This window comes from Lacerta agilis, chromosome 2 (assembly GCF_009819535.1).
Source record: "Lacerta agilis isolate rLacAgi1 chromosome 2, rLacAgi1.pri, whole genome shotgun sequence".
Lineage (NCBI taxonomy): Eukaryota > Metazoa > Chordata > Lepidosauria > Squamata > Lacertidae > Lacerta > Lacerta agilis.
Window position 1 is genome coordinate 10,222,994 of NC_046313.1, and position 17,570 is coordinate 10,240,563.

At 42.9% G+C, this 17,570-nt stretch overlaps 1 protein-coding gene across 3 annotated transcripts in view; it reads left to right on the top strand.

The window, feature by feature from the left end:
- LOC117040643 (homeobox protein Hox-D3-like) overlaps positions 1-17,570 on the top strand; it is a 163,611-nt gene that overhangs the window by 106,070 nt on the left and 39,971 nt on the right. The window contains exon 1 of one of the 3 annotated variants that reach the window (XM_033138532.1): positions 825-1,013. The exons of 1 other annotated variant lie outside the window; for it this stretch is intronic. In XM_033138532.1, coding sequence (XP_032994423.1) covers positions 961-1,013 — 53 coding nt within the window. In that variant the 5' untranslated portion in view covers positions 825-960. Of the gene's footprint in view, positions 1-824; positions 1,014-17,570 lie in introns of those variants that run through there. One more of the 3 variants, XM_033138533.1, reaches the window with a different exon arrangement.

Here is a 17,570-nt window from a genome sequence, read left to right on the forward strand (position 1 = left end):
GCAGTGTTAGATATCCTTTGTTTTGCTTATTGGCCTCAGAAAATATTTACCTGCACTGCAATTCTTTAAGCTGCTGAACCAACAGACACTGGTATTTTCCCCATGGGTGTGATGCGAAAAGGCCTCAGTGCCCTTTGATTAAAAGTAACTTCAGTTGAACAGAATATGTTGATCCTTAGAAATTGGTTCTTGACATTTCCTAGCCTCGGCGGGATGTGATCAATACAGTTATGTATTACCAGTTCTGTTGTTTTTACACATCTGCTTCTACAGTGTGTTTTCTAAATGCCTAGGATGTCAAAGATGTATGTATATGTGTATCGGTGTATATAGTTTATCTATATGTGAAAATGACTGTCAGGATACTAAAATATGAACTTTTAGCATATAGTTTCAGAGAAGAGACTAATTCAGAATCACTTAGTGTGCGTTTGCTATCCTGTAACCCACTCAAATTCACTTTCTTGTTCTGTTTTGCCAAAGTATTGTTGTGGTGGTGTCTCTCCTCCCTGCTTTTTGAATGTTTATGGATGGAGTAAGTCTCCATTAGAATTTGTGGGAACCCAAGATGGAATCATTCTGCATGAATGAATCTAATTTTTTTAAGTGTGATCTTTTGCATGCACCCTTCTACCAATCTTGGGATGTGTGACAGTATTTGACAAAATGTCCCAATAGCAGCTAAGCAGGTGAGGCTAAATAATGTTTGATATTGGTCATATTTTGTTGTAAAACATCTGTGTGTATCACAAGGGCAGCACTTCTACCAAGACATTCGTTTGCAACCTTGGATCCTTGACTTGGGGTGGGGCTGGGGGAGGATGAGGCTCCTGGATGGGAGCTTACATCACTCAAAAGATTGGCCTGGGAACTCAACTACAGAACTGACCTTCTCAATGAGGAATACTTCTAAATAATTACTTTATAAGTAAACCTGGAGCTGTAGATGGTCACTTGGATATGAAGCAGAAGATTCAGTACGGGTCAGTCATCCTGAAACAGGCATTTTTGGGGTAATGATTAAGAGTTGTCTACATACATAACGTTTCTACTTTTGTATATATGATTGCTAACCCTAGGGAAAGATTGGCTACAAGTTCATTTTGTATTAAAATTTAAGTCATCCGTATCAAAAGGGTGCAATGTGAAATGGATGTGGTACAATCTGCTTTGTACACCCCTTTATCTGTGCATCGTTCCTTGTATTATTGTTGTTGTTATGGCTACAGCTAAGAGAATAAACTTGAATGAACTTGGCAGAGAATTTACAACCCTGTTGAATTCGAAAAAAAAACAGTGGGATTGAACAGCGAGATCTCAGCACCAGGCGCATGGCACTTCAGCGGGTGGTGAAATGGGATGATGTGTGATGTGGGTATGCTGTGAACATTTCAGAGCAGCTGAACGACCATTTCTGCATGTGGTATATTTAAGTATGCCCTCCTTTCATTAACACTACTGATGTATGTCTTTGGGAGGATTGTAGTTGTTGAAAACTCACACAGACCAGATACATCAATCATTTGCAGGAACTATGAAGTCAAATAGCTTATAGAGTCCATGCACCAGAATGACCATCTAGCCTACATTTCTGCCTGTGCAGTTGTTAGCAGGTTTGACTTTACCAAAATGATCATGAAAGACCTACATGCTTTAGGCTAGTAGATCCTCTCCAGCCTTCATGTCTAGTGTCAGTCTTTTTCTTTAAGGGTGTCTTCTGAAACTTTTGCTTCAGTTGTGGAAAATATCCAAGTGGTTGTGGTGTGGAGTTCACAGAAACTGAAATCGCATGCACACAAGTTGGGTTGTGTTTGTGGCTCACTGTTCCTCAGCCACAATGAGAGCAGCACATAATCACTGGCTGAGTTTCAGTTTCTGGCAAGGCCAGTGTGGCCACACTCTGCGGGTGCTGGATGAAAACCATTGTGCTGAATTGCTGTGCAAATAGAGTGAAGATTGTGTGGGTATCAGATTCTCTGGTCGATGAAATATTGTTATTACTTATGGGCAAGCCTTATTTTCCTAAAACATTGAAATATTTGCATTGTTTTGCCAAACTGGTGTGTTCATTGGCAACATCCAACTGAGAACTGGCATTTGCATGCTTTCAATGAATCTAATACATCCAGGGATCATGGTTTGCTCATTTATCACAGCAGCAAACCCAAGTTTGCCCCCCTATCCGGTCCGAAGAGCTCCGGTGAATTAAAGATGCCTGATGGATTTCCTTTGACAACACACGTTTGCTGAATTCTACCATGCTTTATAATGTACACTTAAACGTTATTCCATGTTACACCTAAAATAAATAAAAAAATACTATGGACCCTAATAGTGTCTAAAAAATGGACGTGAGACTCATTTTCATTCTGCTTATCTGATTCTCATTTGATCAAAAGATGGACTGTATGTGTGGATGCTTGAAAGCTTAGTCCAGTTTCACCAGCTTGACCTGATTTGTGCAGTGATCTTCTGTTCGGCCATTCTCTGGGACTAATGCGTACTGCATGAAAACACTGGAATGACACAGAGGGCAAATTTCTTAGGTGCTGGAGTCAAAAATCCCTATGTCACTGAGAAGGCCACTCTACCCACCCACTATTGACCCACTGTTTATAAACTGGCAATTTAACTATTCCTCTATGGGTTTATGCATCTGTATCCATTCCTATCCAGTACGTAGTAGCAAAAGAGTTAACTCCACTAAAAATAATAATATAAGGTGTGGGGGTTGCATGTTAAGGGACCTCCTTTAACATCTGCCACTGTGTAAGCAGTAAATAGTTCTACAGCCTTACATATGTGATTAAAAAGGTAAAGGGACCCCTGACAGTGAAGTCCAGTCACAAACGACTTGGGGTTGCAGCGCTCATCTCGCTCTATAGACCGAGGGAGCTGGCGTTGTCTGCAGACAGTTTTTCGGGTCATGTGGCCAGCATGACTAAGCACCAATTAGGCGAACCAGAGCAGTGCACGGAAACGCCGTTACCTTCTGTGGAGCGGTACCTATTTTCTACTTGCACTTTGATGTGCTTTTGAACTGCTAGGTGGGCAGGAACATATTGTGATTACTTACAGCTTAACAATCCATGCATCCCCATTTTAGCAGGGTCTTTCAGTCCCAATACTTTTAGTCACCAAGTCTGAGGGACACTGGTGTTCAGGTTACCATGGGGGCAATAGCCACCTAGTCATACACAGACCCCATGTTTTTCCTATTTGCTTTCATTCGGATTAGAGAGAATAGCATAGGTTTTTAATCAATATCGGCTTCTATGCAGATCAGATATTTAAAAATGTTTGTATTTAACTTCCTGTAAAATAAGGGGGGGGGGGGGGACTTTGGTGATATGTAGCGGGTGGGCAGTTGGGGAGGCTATTTCTTTTACTGTTTTTATACAAAATAAATGTTTTCCAAAAAAGGGGGGGGAGAACTCATGGCCTCACCTAAGCAAATCACTTTGATTTCCCTAGGAAATCATGTCTGCATTCAAAGCGTTTAAGGCAAATCTATAAGGCCTGAGCTCAGGTCTCTCTGTTTTGGGTGTGTACATAGGATTGAGATCTGAAATCCTGAAAGGGATGGGGGGGGGAGAGAAGAACACTACTAAGACTATGTTTTGCTTTTCAATTTGTCTTTAATATACTTTTAAAATACTTCATCTTTCAAAAGAGTAACATCTTTCAACAAGGAGTTAAAAGAAAAGAAAAGAAAAGCACATTTCAGTTTTGCATATCTTAAAAGGCAATTGGATTTAATTTCCTTAAAAGCTCAGGTTTTTTTTTTACACCTATACAAATGAGGGGAAGGCAATGAAGTAGGCCTACATCCTATAACTTTACAATAAATCCCTTCTCTGCATACACCACCCCCCAACCCTTTTATTCTGCATAGCTACCTTGCCTGACTCAGCCTCTTCCAACTGGAGTGGATGAACTCGGGTTCAAATTCCAGCATTGCTGCTTTAATATATATATGTGTGTGTGTGTGTGTGTGTGTGTGTGTATTATATATACATATGTGTGTGTGTACACACACACACACACACACATTGATATGGTATGATATGATATGATATGATACGATAAAGATGAAGGCGAGACTGAGAAAGAATATTTTGCTTGGAGTAGTATTGTTGTTCTGCCACTACTACCGGTACCTTCATCTCAACAGCCTGTGATCTTTATCGCATCCATCTTCAGAACACCATTGCGAAGTGAGTCACAATTCTACATACATGGACAATGGACATGGGCCTGTCTTCCCAAATGCATGTTATACACTAGGAAGATGAGTGTGTGTTTGCAGGATAGCGACTCACTTCACAATGGAAGTTTGAGGCTTGATCATAGGCCATTGTCATGACGGTAGCACTATTTGTTTGTTTGTTTGTCAACAGTGGGTGCTGCTACTTGGGGGTTGCTGTTGCCAAAAGAGCCAGGGAAGCATAAAATGACAAGATCTGGAAAAACCAGGTGAACAGCACCTTTATCACCAAGAAGTCCTCTGGCTTCTTCTATGGCACAGCTGCACAGGGAACTGAAGAAGACTCTCTTTGTGGCCCTTCCTCCTCTTCCTTTCCCTCCAAGCTGTCTCAAGACAGGGAAGACGATTCCATCATACACTCTCACACACAGTACCTCTTCTTGGAAGTGTCCGGCGTGTAGAGGGGGAGGGAGAGAGAGAGAGAGAGATCGCGAGGTATTTAAGGCACTCCAGACAATTGCTCATTCCGTAATGAGTTATTACTCTGCTGAGCCAAAGGTCATTAGAAAGGATAAGGGCGGCCATAAAAGCGGCCCAGCTAGCATGCTTTTCCTATAGAGATTATCATTATTGGCTTATTAATACGCGATAATGTTGAATTATACACGGCAATAAATAGGAAAAAGGTTGACTTGGAGTTTTAAATATTTTATTATTCTCAAAGCGAGCGTTCCAAGCAATGCAGACTCGTTTCAAGTGACTGGAATAACCAGCCTAGCCCCAGACCCCGTTTTTCTTATTTTTGGTTCAGTAATTGTTTGTTTGTTTTACTCTGTTTTGGGATAGATAGATAGATAGATAGATAGATAGATAGATAGATAGATAGATAGATAGCAACTGCTGTCCGACGCCCACTTTCCTGGAAGCAAGTTAGGAGAACACAGCAGGGCTTACTTCGGAGTAAACAAGCCTAGGATCGCGCCGTTAATCTGTAAAGTGTATTTTATGAATATCCCAAAACAGAGTGGTCTGTTTGAGGTGGGCTGACTTACACGATCTACTTAATTTTTTTCCTAGGATCCTCCTGGCCCAGCGAGGTATTTTACAAGGTTTTACAAAGGGAGCGTGCAGGGTCCGACTCACTCAGGCATATTTAATCTGCTTTAAGTGATCTTGAAAATGCGCTCTTAAATTTGTAAATGTTAAATACGTCGTTGGGGCGCGGGGATTCGCGTGAGGGGGTGTGTGCCACTGTGCCAGGTTGAAGTTAGACCGCCCTTCTTTTAGGACACTCGGAAAGGAGACTTTTGCTTACACGATTTATGTTTCAGTCCGTTTCTGGATCAGAGCACCGCCAGAACGGGCAGCATCCCTGCGATCAGCAGGTACAGATCAGCCAATAGGGCATTTCAGTTTTTGAAAATATTGCATTTCATCGAAAAACCACACCGACCACCTCCCTCAACTTCTAGAAATGAGGAAGGGCCTGACTACCCCCTCTCTTTAACATAAATATATACTGCAAAGGGCATTTTAATTTTTGCCATTATTTGAAATCCAGGTTTCTGGGCTCCTGAGTTTAACTTAAAAAAAGAGTAACTAGTTACTTGGAAGAAGGATGAAGTACAGAATTTAAAAAAGAAAAAGAAAAAGAAAAAATATAGGAAGGCAGCAAAGTATCTTATACTTGGGAGTCAGTAAGCTCCAGGGAACTTAGTGGGACTTTCTTGCCAGTAAAGATGCACAGAATTGGACGGCATGGTTCCTTCCTTCCTTCCTTTTTTTCCTTCCTTCTCTTCTCTCTCTCTCTTCTCTCTCTCTCTCTCTCTCTTCTTTCTCTCTCCTTCCTTCCTTCCCTTTAGTACTTTAAAGCTTGTGTTCATGATGCACTCCTGCAATTATCTGGCATACATTATGTGACAAAGACATAACTTTGGCTAGCGAACGAACTCCTTTGACATGAATCGCACTATCTCTAGAAATCATTACGTACCCCCCCCCCTTTAAAATAAAATTAAAAATAAATAAATGTGTTAAACATAAATGAAAACTAATTCCGCTTCTTGTCAATAAGCGATTATGATAAGGAAACAATCTCCGGACGGGAACGCAAACAATATTGCGTTGGTCGTGTTAAAGATCAGATCTCAGATAAGATCCTGGCAATACCGCCAAGCGGTCCGGTTGATGTAAATCGCTTCGATCAAATGCCTCATAACTCTGCCTTCCCGCTCAAAAAAACAAAACAAAAAAACCCTATAAGTTAATTTGGAAGTGAGGATAGGATGGAAGAGCGATTAAAAAAAAACACCACAACCCACGCACTTCTAAATGTAAGCGGAGGCTAAAGGATGTTTTAAATCCAAGTTAAAGCGAAGTTACACATCGATGAAAAGGATTTGATCGTTTTTCTCGCAGCTGAAACATACATTAGAGGCCTGGCTAAATATAAATTTGCTGGAGACGGTTGGTACGCGAGTGCGGAAGGCTAATAAACCCCGCGGAAGGGAGCAGGCCGGTTAATCCCCCTTCTTTTTCTTTATCAGCTTGCGAACTTTGGCTTCTTCTTCCCAGAGAACGTTTTCACCCCGTTGCTAGATTATCAACAGCACACCCAAAGACTGAGAAAACCTTCGCAAGCGTCTCCAAGCAAACACAATCAATTCCCTACTAATTTCTTCTTCATTTAGACCCTCCTGGATCTTCTCTCCACCCCGGGCCCGTCTCAACAACAACAACAACAATGCATTACACAAAACAATATACTCATCAATGAAATCGTTTCAATATATGCGTCCTTATTTTGTTCCTCTGTCCAACGGATCGACCATGCTTGGTCAACCTTCTTGCAACCCTGGAAAAAAACGCAGGCGCGAAACTGAAGCTACGGGAAAAGGTTTCAGCAAAGCACCTTTCCCGTCACCTAGATAACTGCGTTATGTATATGGCCATTTTACCTTTCGACAGAGACACCCCAGTATATATTTTTTCCTTTGGGTACACACACGGCGTTCTTCTTCTTCTTCGCTTCTTCTTCTTCTCCTCCTCCTCCTTTCCCAGCCAAACTAAGCGAGATCTTCGTGGTTTCGGGTCCTGTGGAAGACATCCAACAGAAATGAATTGGGAAGGGAGGGGGGCGGTTTAAATACAAAGTTACATTCTTAACTCCACCACCCCACCCCAAACACCATGAGATGGGAAGCTTCATTGTTCCTTTGTTAGAGTTTGCAGGGTCGGCTTGTTGTTATTGTTGCAGTAGTTGTTGTTGTTATGTGTTTTAAGGGGGGGGTCTTCTTCTTCCAACCCTCCCCGAAACTTTCCTCTCTAACAACCGCTCCTCACCCCCCCGCCCCTCCCTCCCTCCCTCCCTCCCGGTAGAACCTGAACCCACAATCATCCTTCATCGCCGTCGTGTAGGAGTCGAAACCCCGTTTGCAGCGAAGTCTTTATTACGACCATTATGACTTTCTAAGTGGGTTTCAGTGCCTTGTCCCCCTTGATGGAAGCGTGGGCAAGGGGAACGTAAGAACATAATGAAGCCCAACAGACGAGCATTTTAGTGGGGGGGGGGTGAGGGAGGAGGAAAGTTGCAGACGGAGTCAAAACTCCTTCCCACAACCTGGGGTATTTCTTTAAATAAAGGAAGAAAGCGAAAGAAACGGCTCCTTGGAGGTGCTAAATTGCACAGGGGCTGGGATTCCTTTTCCTTTCTCTCTCTTTCTCTTCTCTCCCCCCCCCCCTTGTTTACAGCTACAGAAGGCAAAAGAGCCATAAATCTAAGACAGCTACAGAGACCAACGTGCATTGTATGCATCGTAGAACTGCTAATACCTAAAACCCATTAGCAAGCCATGTGAATTCTAGTTCCGGGGTCCATAACTTACAGTTAAATTCTAGAGGAAGGGCATGGCGATTAACATAAACTAGATCCATATATGTTTGTCATAATAGATTGTCAACTATAGAGATGTGTGTGCGCTGCATGTGTGTGAAAATTTTTCTCCCACACCACCCTCACCCCAATATCTTCTAGCTGTGCGTTAGTTCAAAGAGGGAGTCACTTGGTGTGTGTGTGAGCTGGTTTTTTTTTTTTTTTGAGTGGGGAACTTATGCACAAGATCGCCTATGATATATAAGGGAAGTCTTGTGAGTTGAGGCATCAGCCAGGCTCTTCTCCGGAATAGATTCAAACCCCCCCCCCCAACACGAAACTGTTCTACAATTCGTGGTGTGGGTGTGTGGGTGTTGCACGGACAAAACGAGGCGTTTCCTCGGAAAGTAAGTCCTCAGGAATCAGCCGTGCTCGCTCCCAGCGCATAGGGATGGCGGCCTTGATGCCCTGCGAACGTCTCCAAATGAATGGGCCCATTGATCACTCAAGTTTCTCCACGCATTTCCATTTTTAAAAATAAAATAAAAAATGGGGTGGGGAAATGGTGCAATCTCCCTCCCCTCCCCTAGATTCACGTATGCTGTCCGGTTTCCTTTCCCTTAATCGGCCTCTTCTCGCCTTCCCTCCCCCCGCCCCGCATCCCCATCCGATTCTTTCTCGTCCCTTGTCTTTGTTGAATGACGTTCGATTACGTCCCCGTCTCCCTTCCGAGCACCAAGCCCTCCCCTCCTTACCCCACCGCTCCTAACCACCACTCAAAGCAGCATAATCTGCTACTATTAAGCCAATGCCACCCCTACTCTTCAACAGCGACCCCCTCCCCCCTAAAAAAAAGCCTCCTACCCCGCCTAGCCCCCTAGATGCACAGTCCCCCCTCCCCCCTCCTTGTTTAGGCTACGCGCAGAGATGTGAACTTTTGTAGCTCTGCTTTTCAGTCTTCGCCCGTGAAAGCGTTAAAGGTAAGGGGTCTGGAACTCGTATGCAGCAGCCGGCTTTTGTAGCGATGATTTATTGCTTCAATCTTGGTTCACCCAGAGTTCACATGGATTTGCTGCTTCTGAGAGCTAAAAGATGGTCTCACTTGACAAGTGTGACTATTCCAAATGCTTCTCTCTCTCTCTCTCTCTCTCTCTCTCTCTCTCTCCTCTCTCTCTCTCTCATCTTCTCTAGTGCAAAATCGTTTATAATTGAACCTTTAAAAAAAAAAACCAACACCCCGATTTGCTTTTAGATGAGCAGAAATCAGGGATCTAATTGGTTATAGAGACTATATATAAATATATTATATATTTGTGTAGGTGCGCGTGGGGGTTGCGTAACAGGCACATATAATAATGTATAATATTTGCATTTAGTATGTGCATGTGTGTATCTGTAACAACACGGAGCGCGCCCACACGAGGGTCTTCAGACAAAAGGAGAAGAGGGGCTTAGAAGCACAAAAAGAACCCCAACCCCACCACTTTCATCACCCTCCTTTCCCCCCTCCCCATCTTTCTTTGTTGCTAATCTGGATTGGGGCGGGGGTCTGCGAGGCGAACATGGAAGGAGCCGGTTCTAACTCGCGTCATGTTAAATCTCAGATAAATTAGGACTCCTTTCTTCTCGGGGGGGGGGAGACATTGCATTATTGGTTCTGCCTCCCTTACCCTTCCACCCTAAATGCTGTTGACACGAACCCCCCCCCCTTTAAAAAATCGTTAAATATACAAGCAATAGTGGTGGCGTGTTTTTTTTGGTTATTTTTTTTAAGGGATACTGCAGAATCATCAAGCCTAGATTTGCATAACGTGACTTGCCTGCCAAGTACCCCCAAGCCTAGAGCTTTCTCTTGAAATGAATGGACCGAAATAGCTAAATAATAAATAGATAAACGAGGAGCCCATTGCCTACTGTATGGGGCTGTGGGATGCCCATATTTGTCTACAGGATAAAGCATTATGGGACTGATAATATCATGCTAATTTCCCAGAGAGCGAAAGTTTGTGTTTGTGTTTCTGTTTTGTTTTATCGCGTGGCTTATGCTGCAGAGAACCAGGGGGGGGGGTTATCCCCCTCAAAACCAAGGTTCAAAATAGCATGAATTACCCGCAGTACCCAAAAAGAAAAGAAAAAAATGTCTCCTTTATAATCATATATTTTGGTTTGGGGGGGGTAAAGAAGGAGGCAGTCTTAACACAGATATAACTACGTTTGAAACCGTTTGTAAGCAAGTCCCGTTGAAACTTCTCTAGAGGAAAAATTTTTAAAAGGACCTGAATTTTAGGCCAGAACTACATCCCCCAACCTTCAGTGCGTCAGTTCGGTGGCATTTCCTTAATTTCGTCCACAGCTAAATTAACCTGCGACTTCAGCGCTGGCCTCCTTCCGTACATTTGCTCGGAAACTAACGGTCCTGTGGATTCCAACGGGACTCGTGTCTAAAGCTTGATTGCAGCCTTGATTTCAACGGACCCTACATCCAAGTGCAAATTCATACAGCCTGCTTCTCAGGAGTTGGGTCATCCGATCCATTTGAATGATGGGCAGCTGTCAGTCACCCACCACCTTAAAACATGCTCGGAAGTAAGGCCCTTTTTGCACAGTTATCAGTGGGACTTTTACTTCCAAGTTTAGCATCGGGGCAGTCATCTCAACAAAATTAACTCGGTTCCTAAACAGAAAGGCCACAGCCCAGATCAGAATTAAACGCGCTTAGCCTCCTAGAAACCAGCGTTGATTTCTGGCAACGCAGCCTTCCAGCTTCAATACTTGGTTTGGATTGTGCCCCCCCCACCACCGTTGGCCACGAGATTAGTAGTGGGGGGTGGGGATGACTGAGTGGATAGATGCTTGTGGTGACTCGGTACCAGATACCGCTAAGGGTATGCTAACACGTGCGTCCACACACACACACGACCTCTTAGCAAAAGCTTCTTGCGTTTATGCGAATACATAAAACCACCGAGCAGTTCTATCGATGCCATGTAGATCTCACCATCGTCCTCCCAAAAATGCTTATCAGTTTGCTGGCAAAGTTCTAGAGCTAAAACTCATCAACAATAGAACAGGAAAACCAAACCAAAGTAAAAGCCTGTGTTTCATTAAAACAAAATATCTTCTTAAAAAAAAAAGAATAGGTATTTCCCACGCATTCCCATTAACCTAAGTTTTGTTAGCGCTCTGAGTAGTGAGATAGGGAAGTGAGATGAACTGGATTCTGTAACGAACGCTTCCGTGTAAAGAAAGGATTTGGAATGGCAGCCTGGATCGGTGAGTGAAGAGAGGAGCCGCGTAGGTGGGTGGGTAATAATACCCTATGTACAATACCTTATTTTAAATCCTCACCTAACTGTCCGGATGCCCAGCAAAAGTCGACACAGACACGAAAATAAGTTTTAGACCGTGCGCTTATAAGCAAGAAGGAGACCACCCCACCCTGCCGAAATAGTTTCAAAAAGGCAACTAAAATGAAGTCGTTTAGTTTTTAAAAATTAGCCTGTCTCTATAATTTGCAAAAAGCAAAACAAAACAACAAACAAACACATTAAAAAAAACCCAATCAGCTTCCAGCAGCAGAAATGCAAATATTTCTCAAAACAGTGTGTTTCTGTAAGGGGGGGGGGGGTGGGAGGAAAGAAAATTGCTGCATACATTAAAATGTATGGATCTTCCCGATCATTTCACTGGTAGCCTGGAATTTCGTGCAGGGATGAAGATGATAAAAAATGTGTTCCCTGAAATCAAAAGCATGATGGGGTTTTTTTGAAGGCAAGGGCCACGGGGGGTAGCTGTTTCAGGGGTCCGAAAAGGGGGAGGTTTTGAAGCTGGACACTTGGTGTCCTGGCTACTTCTTCCCCGCAATTTCCTATTAACATGTGGAACTCACTGCCACATGATGGTGCGATGGCCATATAGCTCAGTTGGCTTTTCAGAAAGATTAGACAAGTTCTTGGAGGGCAGGTGTGGTAGCTAAAAGTTGCCTGCCATCTCAAGAGGAAGTCTGTCTGTGGCTATCAGTAGTGGGAACAAACGAGAGGGTTGAGCCACGTCTGCCATCATGCCTTGCTTCTGAGTTTCCAGAGACATCTACCTGGGTATTGAATACAGACCGCTGAACAGATAGATTTGGGTGGATCATGTGACTTTAAGAAATAAATACAGCCGATGGCTCAATTCCAGGCAATACTGACCTCAGAATTACAAGTTCTGCTTCCCTGTCCTGAAACTTGAGAGAACATGACATAGAAGTAGCAGAATGATTAACTGCAGAGCCATTACATATATTTACCATTAACAGCTCCATCCACAATTAATTTTAGGAGGACAATGTGAGGAGGTTGGGAGGGTGTTGGTTTTTAATCCACTTCGGATTTTTTTGAAAAACAGAGACTTTAATTTGAATCATGTTATTTTTAAATGCCCAGCACTTCTTAGTAGATCCACTAAAGAGATCATTAAATAGAATATGGTGACTACTTCTGAGCAGTTTGGAGGGTGTCCATATCCATGAGTAAGCTATGGCAAGGTCCCCCACCCACTCCACATCAAGATTGAGCAGGATCAGAATGCTACTGCTTGGAGGGTTGAATAAGATTTTGATCCAGATTTCTTGGCTGTTTTTTAAACCGAGAAAAACAAAGCGAAACAAAACTGGACCTTCTCAAAGTAGTGACAAAAGTCCCACCCAGTGTAGCAAACAACAACAACCCCCGCCTTAGGTCCCTTCCATAAAATATGGCAATGGAGCAATGGCAGGAAAGTTGTATTGAAAAGGGGGGTTTTTGTATTGGCTAATAAAGAGCACAACACAGCTAGGAGAGGACAGAGTTTAAGGCTGTGGCTGGCTTTATGATGGACAGTCCTTAAGGCTACCACTGTTTTCCTTACAGGTAGGTGGCCGTGTTTGGTCGCCGTAGTCGAAACAAAATAAAAATTCAAAAAATTAAAAAAATTCCTTCCAGTAGCGCCTTAGAGACCAACTACATTTGTTAGTTGGTATGAGCTTTCGTGTGCATGCACACTTCTTCAGGGTCCTGGTTAACATTATACTTGGAACTTAAGTCCTCTTGAATCAGGTGTGACACCCAGGCAGGCCTGTCTCCTTCTTGTCCAACATTTTGGAATGGGAGGCTATGCCAGTGACCCCTGTAAAGTCAGTGAGGGACAGGAAAAACATCAATGCAATGAATTTTAAATATCTTTTAATAATTGCCATTACAGCATGTCTACTAGAAGTAAACCACATTCAGTTTAGCAGGCCAGACTCCTAAATAGAGTCTGTAGGATTGCAGCCTTGATGTTATAAATGTTTTGAATAAAATAGTATTACATTTAAACACTGTAAAACTTTTCTTTTTTTAATTGCCAAGTGCGTTGTCAGCTGTCTTGACAAACTTTGCACTCACTGGCCAGAACTTTGCAACAGGGAAGCAGGTTTACTTTATACTGGCAGAAAAAAATACATAGTTTTCCCTGTATGTTTCTAAAGATAAACATTTTTTTTTCCAAGTGAATGATAACCTTTTAGTTGGGTTTTTTGAAATATCTGCTAAGGGCCCACAACTTTAAGTGCTCCCCCATCCTAAGTGCAATAGCTAATGAATATATTGTGATGAGAATATTATTCACCTAGAACATGCTAGACTCTATCTGTCTATCTATCTATCATCTATCTATCTATCTATCTATCTATCTATCTATCTATCTATCTATCTATCTAATCTATCTATCTATCATATCTATCTCCAGGGCTTTTTTTCACTGGAAGTCAGTTCTGGCACCTCTCAAGTGGGCGCCATTGCCATTATAAGAGAACAGGGAGGCATTCATGGTGAGTTCTAGAAAAATAGCATTATCTAGATCTATATCACACATATAAACATAAATGCAATTATTCTAGTGCAAGCCAGTAAAAGTCAAACTGTATAAATGAGATTCAAGTTTGTCAGTCCTTATAATGGTGCCTTAGTCACAACTACTTTTCGCCACCCCTCATAAGTAAGCAATGTGCTATCATAAATCAGCTATTACACACAACTTTCATACAGCCTCTGTCCTCTAAGATGCAATATACATAGGTCGAGGCACATTTAGTTGACCTGTGCCATTTAAAAAGCTCAGGTTCTTACACACTGTTCGCGATCATGATGGGCAAAACGCAGTTATGTAAACTCATTTATCCACATGTGGTTTTAAAAAACCCCCATGGACTCCAGCAGTCAGTCAGGCTTGTGTGCAAGACTCGTGAGTATTGTATTCTGCTAGTTAACAAAAGCACAGAAACGAGTGCAGAATGCAATCTGCTGAGAGTCTCTGCTTTCGTTTTTAGAAACAAACCATGTTTCTATCAGTCCTGACTGTGGTGAATAGGACTGAAACTGAGTAAGCAACGCTGGGTGAAAGCTAGGAGAGGCAGCTGATAGGATCAGGACCTGGCTTTAATATTGCATAGTTCTGTGCCCCTCCCCTTTATTTAAAATCAAATAAATTACTGCTAAATAAATAATAAATAAATAAATAAAAGGAAAGCAGGCTTCAGAACACAGTTTTCCTTGGAGCAAAATTGGGTTTACCTTGTTGCAGATTCCCACCCCACCCCCACCCCACCCCCCAGTGCACAGTACACACTGCTCTGCCTATGAATTTGTCTGAGGACAGCGTATCGATGGCCCATTCATTTCCATCAGTGAGGTTACAGCTGTTCACATAGCGTTACCAGCCAACTTAATATCATTAGCTCCCATTGCTCTTGCTAAATCCAATACACCTTTCTGAGCTCTTTTGTATGCCTGCCACCATTTCTACAGGCCAATGATTTTCCCAATAGACTCTGCTTGTCTCTTGCAGGAGACTATTGCTTCATTTAAAATAAAAACTCCCCACTGCGGAACTTATATACTGTAGAACCTTTACTCTTCAGGTCACTGAGTGGGGGGGGGGGGGAGAGAGAGAGATGTTAGGAAAGCTGCGCGCTTATTCTCCTCTATTTGCAACTGGGTAAATTTAATATAAATAGATACCGTATTGATGGCCAGCCAAATATTTATTCCACAATAATTCCAGTACTGTTTTTTTTTTGTACATGAAACAAGCCATTACTTCTAACTTAGGCATCAATAGCAATTATGAAATACAGGACCTCTCTGAAGTGCAATCACCGTTCTGCTGCCATGCAGCATTTCCTATGCTAGTGGGATTATACAGACACACCACCTGCCTTTGATTAGTCATTGCTTTCCCACAAATCCATGGTCCAATCCTCATTGGAAGCTAAACAGATTTTTTGTCACCGATGGTACTATGACTTGCCTCCCAAAACCACTTCACCTTTATATTTTTAGATGTGCACCTAAAATGTTTTGAGCATATGTTTAGAAATGTGAGAGGGACGCGGGTGGCCATAGAGCCTAGGGCTTGCCTATCGGAAGGGTCGAATCCCCGCGACAGGGTGAGCTCCGGTTGCTCGGTCCCTGCCTCATGCCAACTTAGCAGTTTCGAAAGCATGAACTTTAAAGTAGATAAAATAGGTACCCGCTCTGGCGGGAAGGTAAACGGCGTAGTCATGCTGGCCACATGACCCGGAAGCTGTCTTCAGACAAACACTGGCTCCTCGGCCAGTAAAGCAAGATGAGTGCTGCAACCCCAAAGTTGTCCACGACTGGACCTAATGGTCAGTGGCCCCTTTACCTTTCTCTTAGAAATGTGAATGTGACAATACATGTGCAAATGTACCAGGCAGATACCTTTTCAGGGAACCATGATGGCCTACAGTTCCTTCATTAAATCATAGAATTGTAGAGTTGGAAGGGACCATGAGGGTCATTTAGGTCCACCTCCCTGCAATGCAGAAAATCTTTTGCCCAATGGTAGGGCTTGAACCCATGACCCTGAGGTAAGAATTCATCCTCTACCGAATGAAGCTATCCCTTTGTCACGTGTACACTTATTGGTAAACATGGATGAGCCCCTGTGTAAGATGTGAAGTACCGGTAGCTATCAGGCTTCAGGACATGGGTGGAGAATTTGTGACCCTTGAGATGGTGTTGGACTACAGCTCCCATCATCCCTGTCCATGCAGACAGGGGTTCATGGGAGTTGGAGTCCGGCAACATGGCTGAAGGTCCCCCACCTGTGCTTTAGGGCAAATCCTTCATTTTCACTGAAATTAGATGTAGCACTTCTTCAGTAATGAACGAGTAAAGGAATTGATTCCAGGGTTCCTGAGGAACACAATAACAGAAGCAATGAGCAGCACTCTTTCTCTCTGTGTAGGATTATTTGAGATGGATCACCAAAGGGCTGGCAGAAGGTGTTGTGGACAATGTTGCAAGCTGTGACAAGATGCATTTCAATGGGATTCAGACCTAGGCTTACAAATCTCTGGGTAGGACTGGGGGATGTATGGTGAGCAGACTCAGGGAAGGCATTTTAAGTGGCACGAACTTCAAATACAGGTAAAGCCCTTCCTTCCCTACACTCAAGTTTTGATATTTCAAAGCAGACCACAGAGCAGTGCCATAGAGAGACTTGCTCAGGGAAATGTTTAGGATACTTCCCTTGATTATTTTCAACTTTTCAATATAAAAAAGAACAGTAGGCATCTAGCTCAGGGGGTCAGCAAACTTTTTCAGCAGGGGGCCAGTTCACTGTCCCTCAGACTTGTGGGGGGGGCCAGACCCATATTTTTGAAAAAAATAATGACAAATTCCTATGCCCCACAAATACCCAGAGGTGCCATTTTAAATAAAAGGACACATTCTACTCATATAAAAACACGCGATTCCCAGGACCGTCCATTGACCGGATTTAGAAGGCGATTGGGCCAGATCCGCCCCTGGGCCTTAGTTTGCTACCCATGCCTAGCTCTTATACAGAGATATAAGGAAAGCAGGCAAGCAATACTATATCAAAATCAGTAAGAAGTGAAACCTTTTCCTGACCTCCAGCAATCTGGAAATGAATGTAACGAAACAAGGTGGCGGGCAGACATTAGGGCAATTGGCACTAATACTTATATATTGTATTAGTTTTTTTTTTAAAAAAAATTGCTCAAGTTATTTAATACAGTGACAACGTACTTCTCTACATGGCTAATCGGAATCAAGCCCTGTTAAATTCAGTAGCCCTTGCTCTCAGGTGAGTGTGTACCAGATTGCAGGCCTGAGTAACTTAATTTAAAGATAATGGAACCGCAATGTGATGCGCATTGACTCAGAAATATGTCCCACTGTATTTAATACGGTAGCACTTGCTTCTTTATAAGTGTGTTGAAACCCCGCACTACTGCTTCTGATTTTTTTTTGCTGCTACCACCCACTTCCATTGCTCTTACAGCAGCAGATACTTATCCCCTGTTGTACAATTTCTGGATACAGAATTGCTGTAGGGCTACTGTGTACTCCTCCACCCCACCCCAACACAGCTAAGGCTTAGCATTGTATCCATCACCTCCTCTGTGCTTTGGAGAGATTATCTGCCCAAAATGAAGGG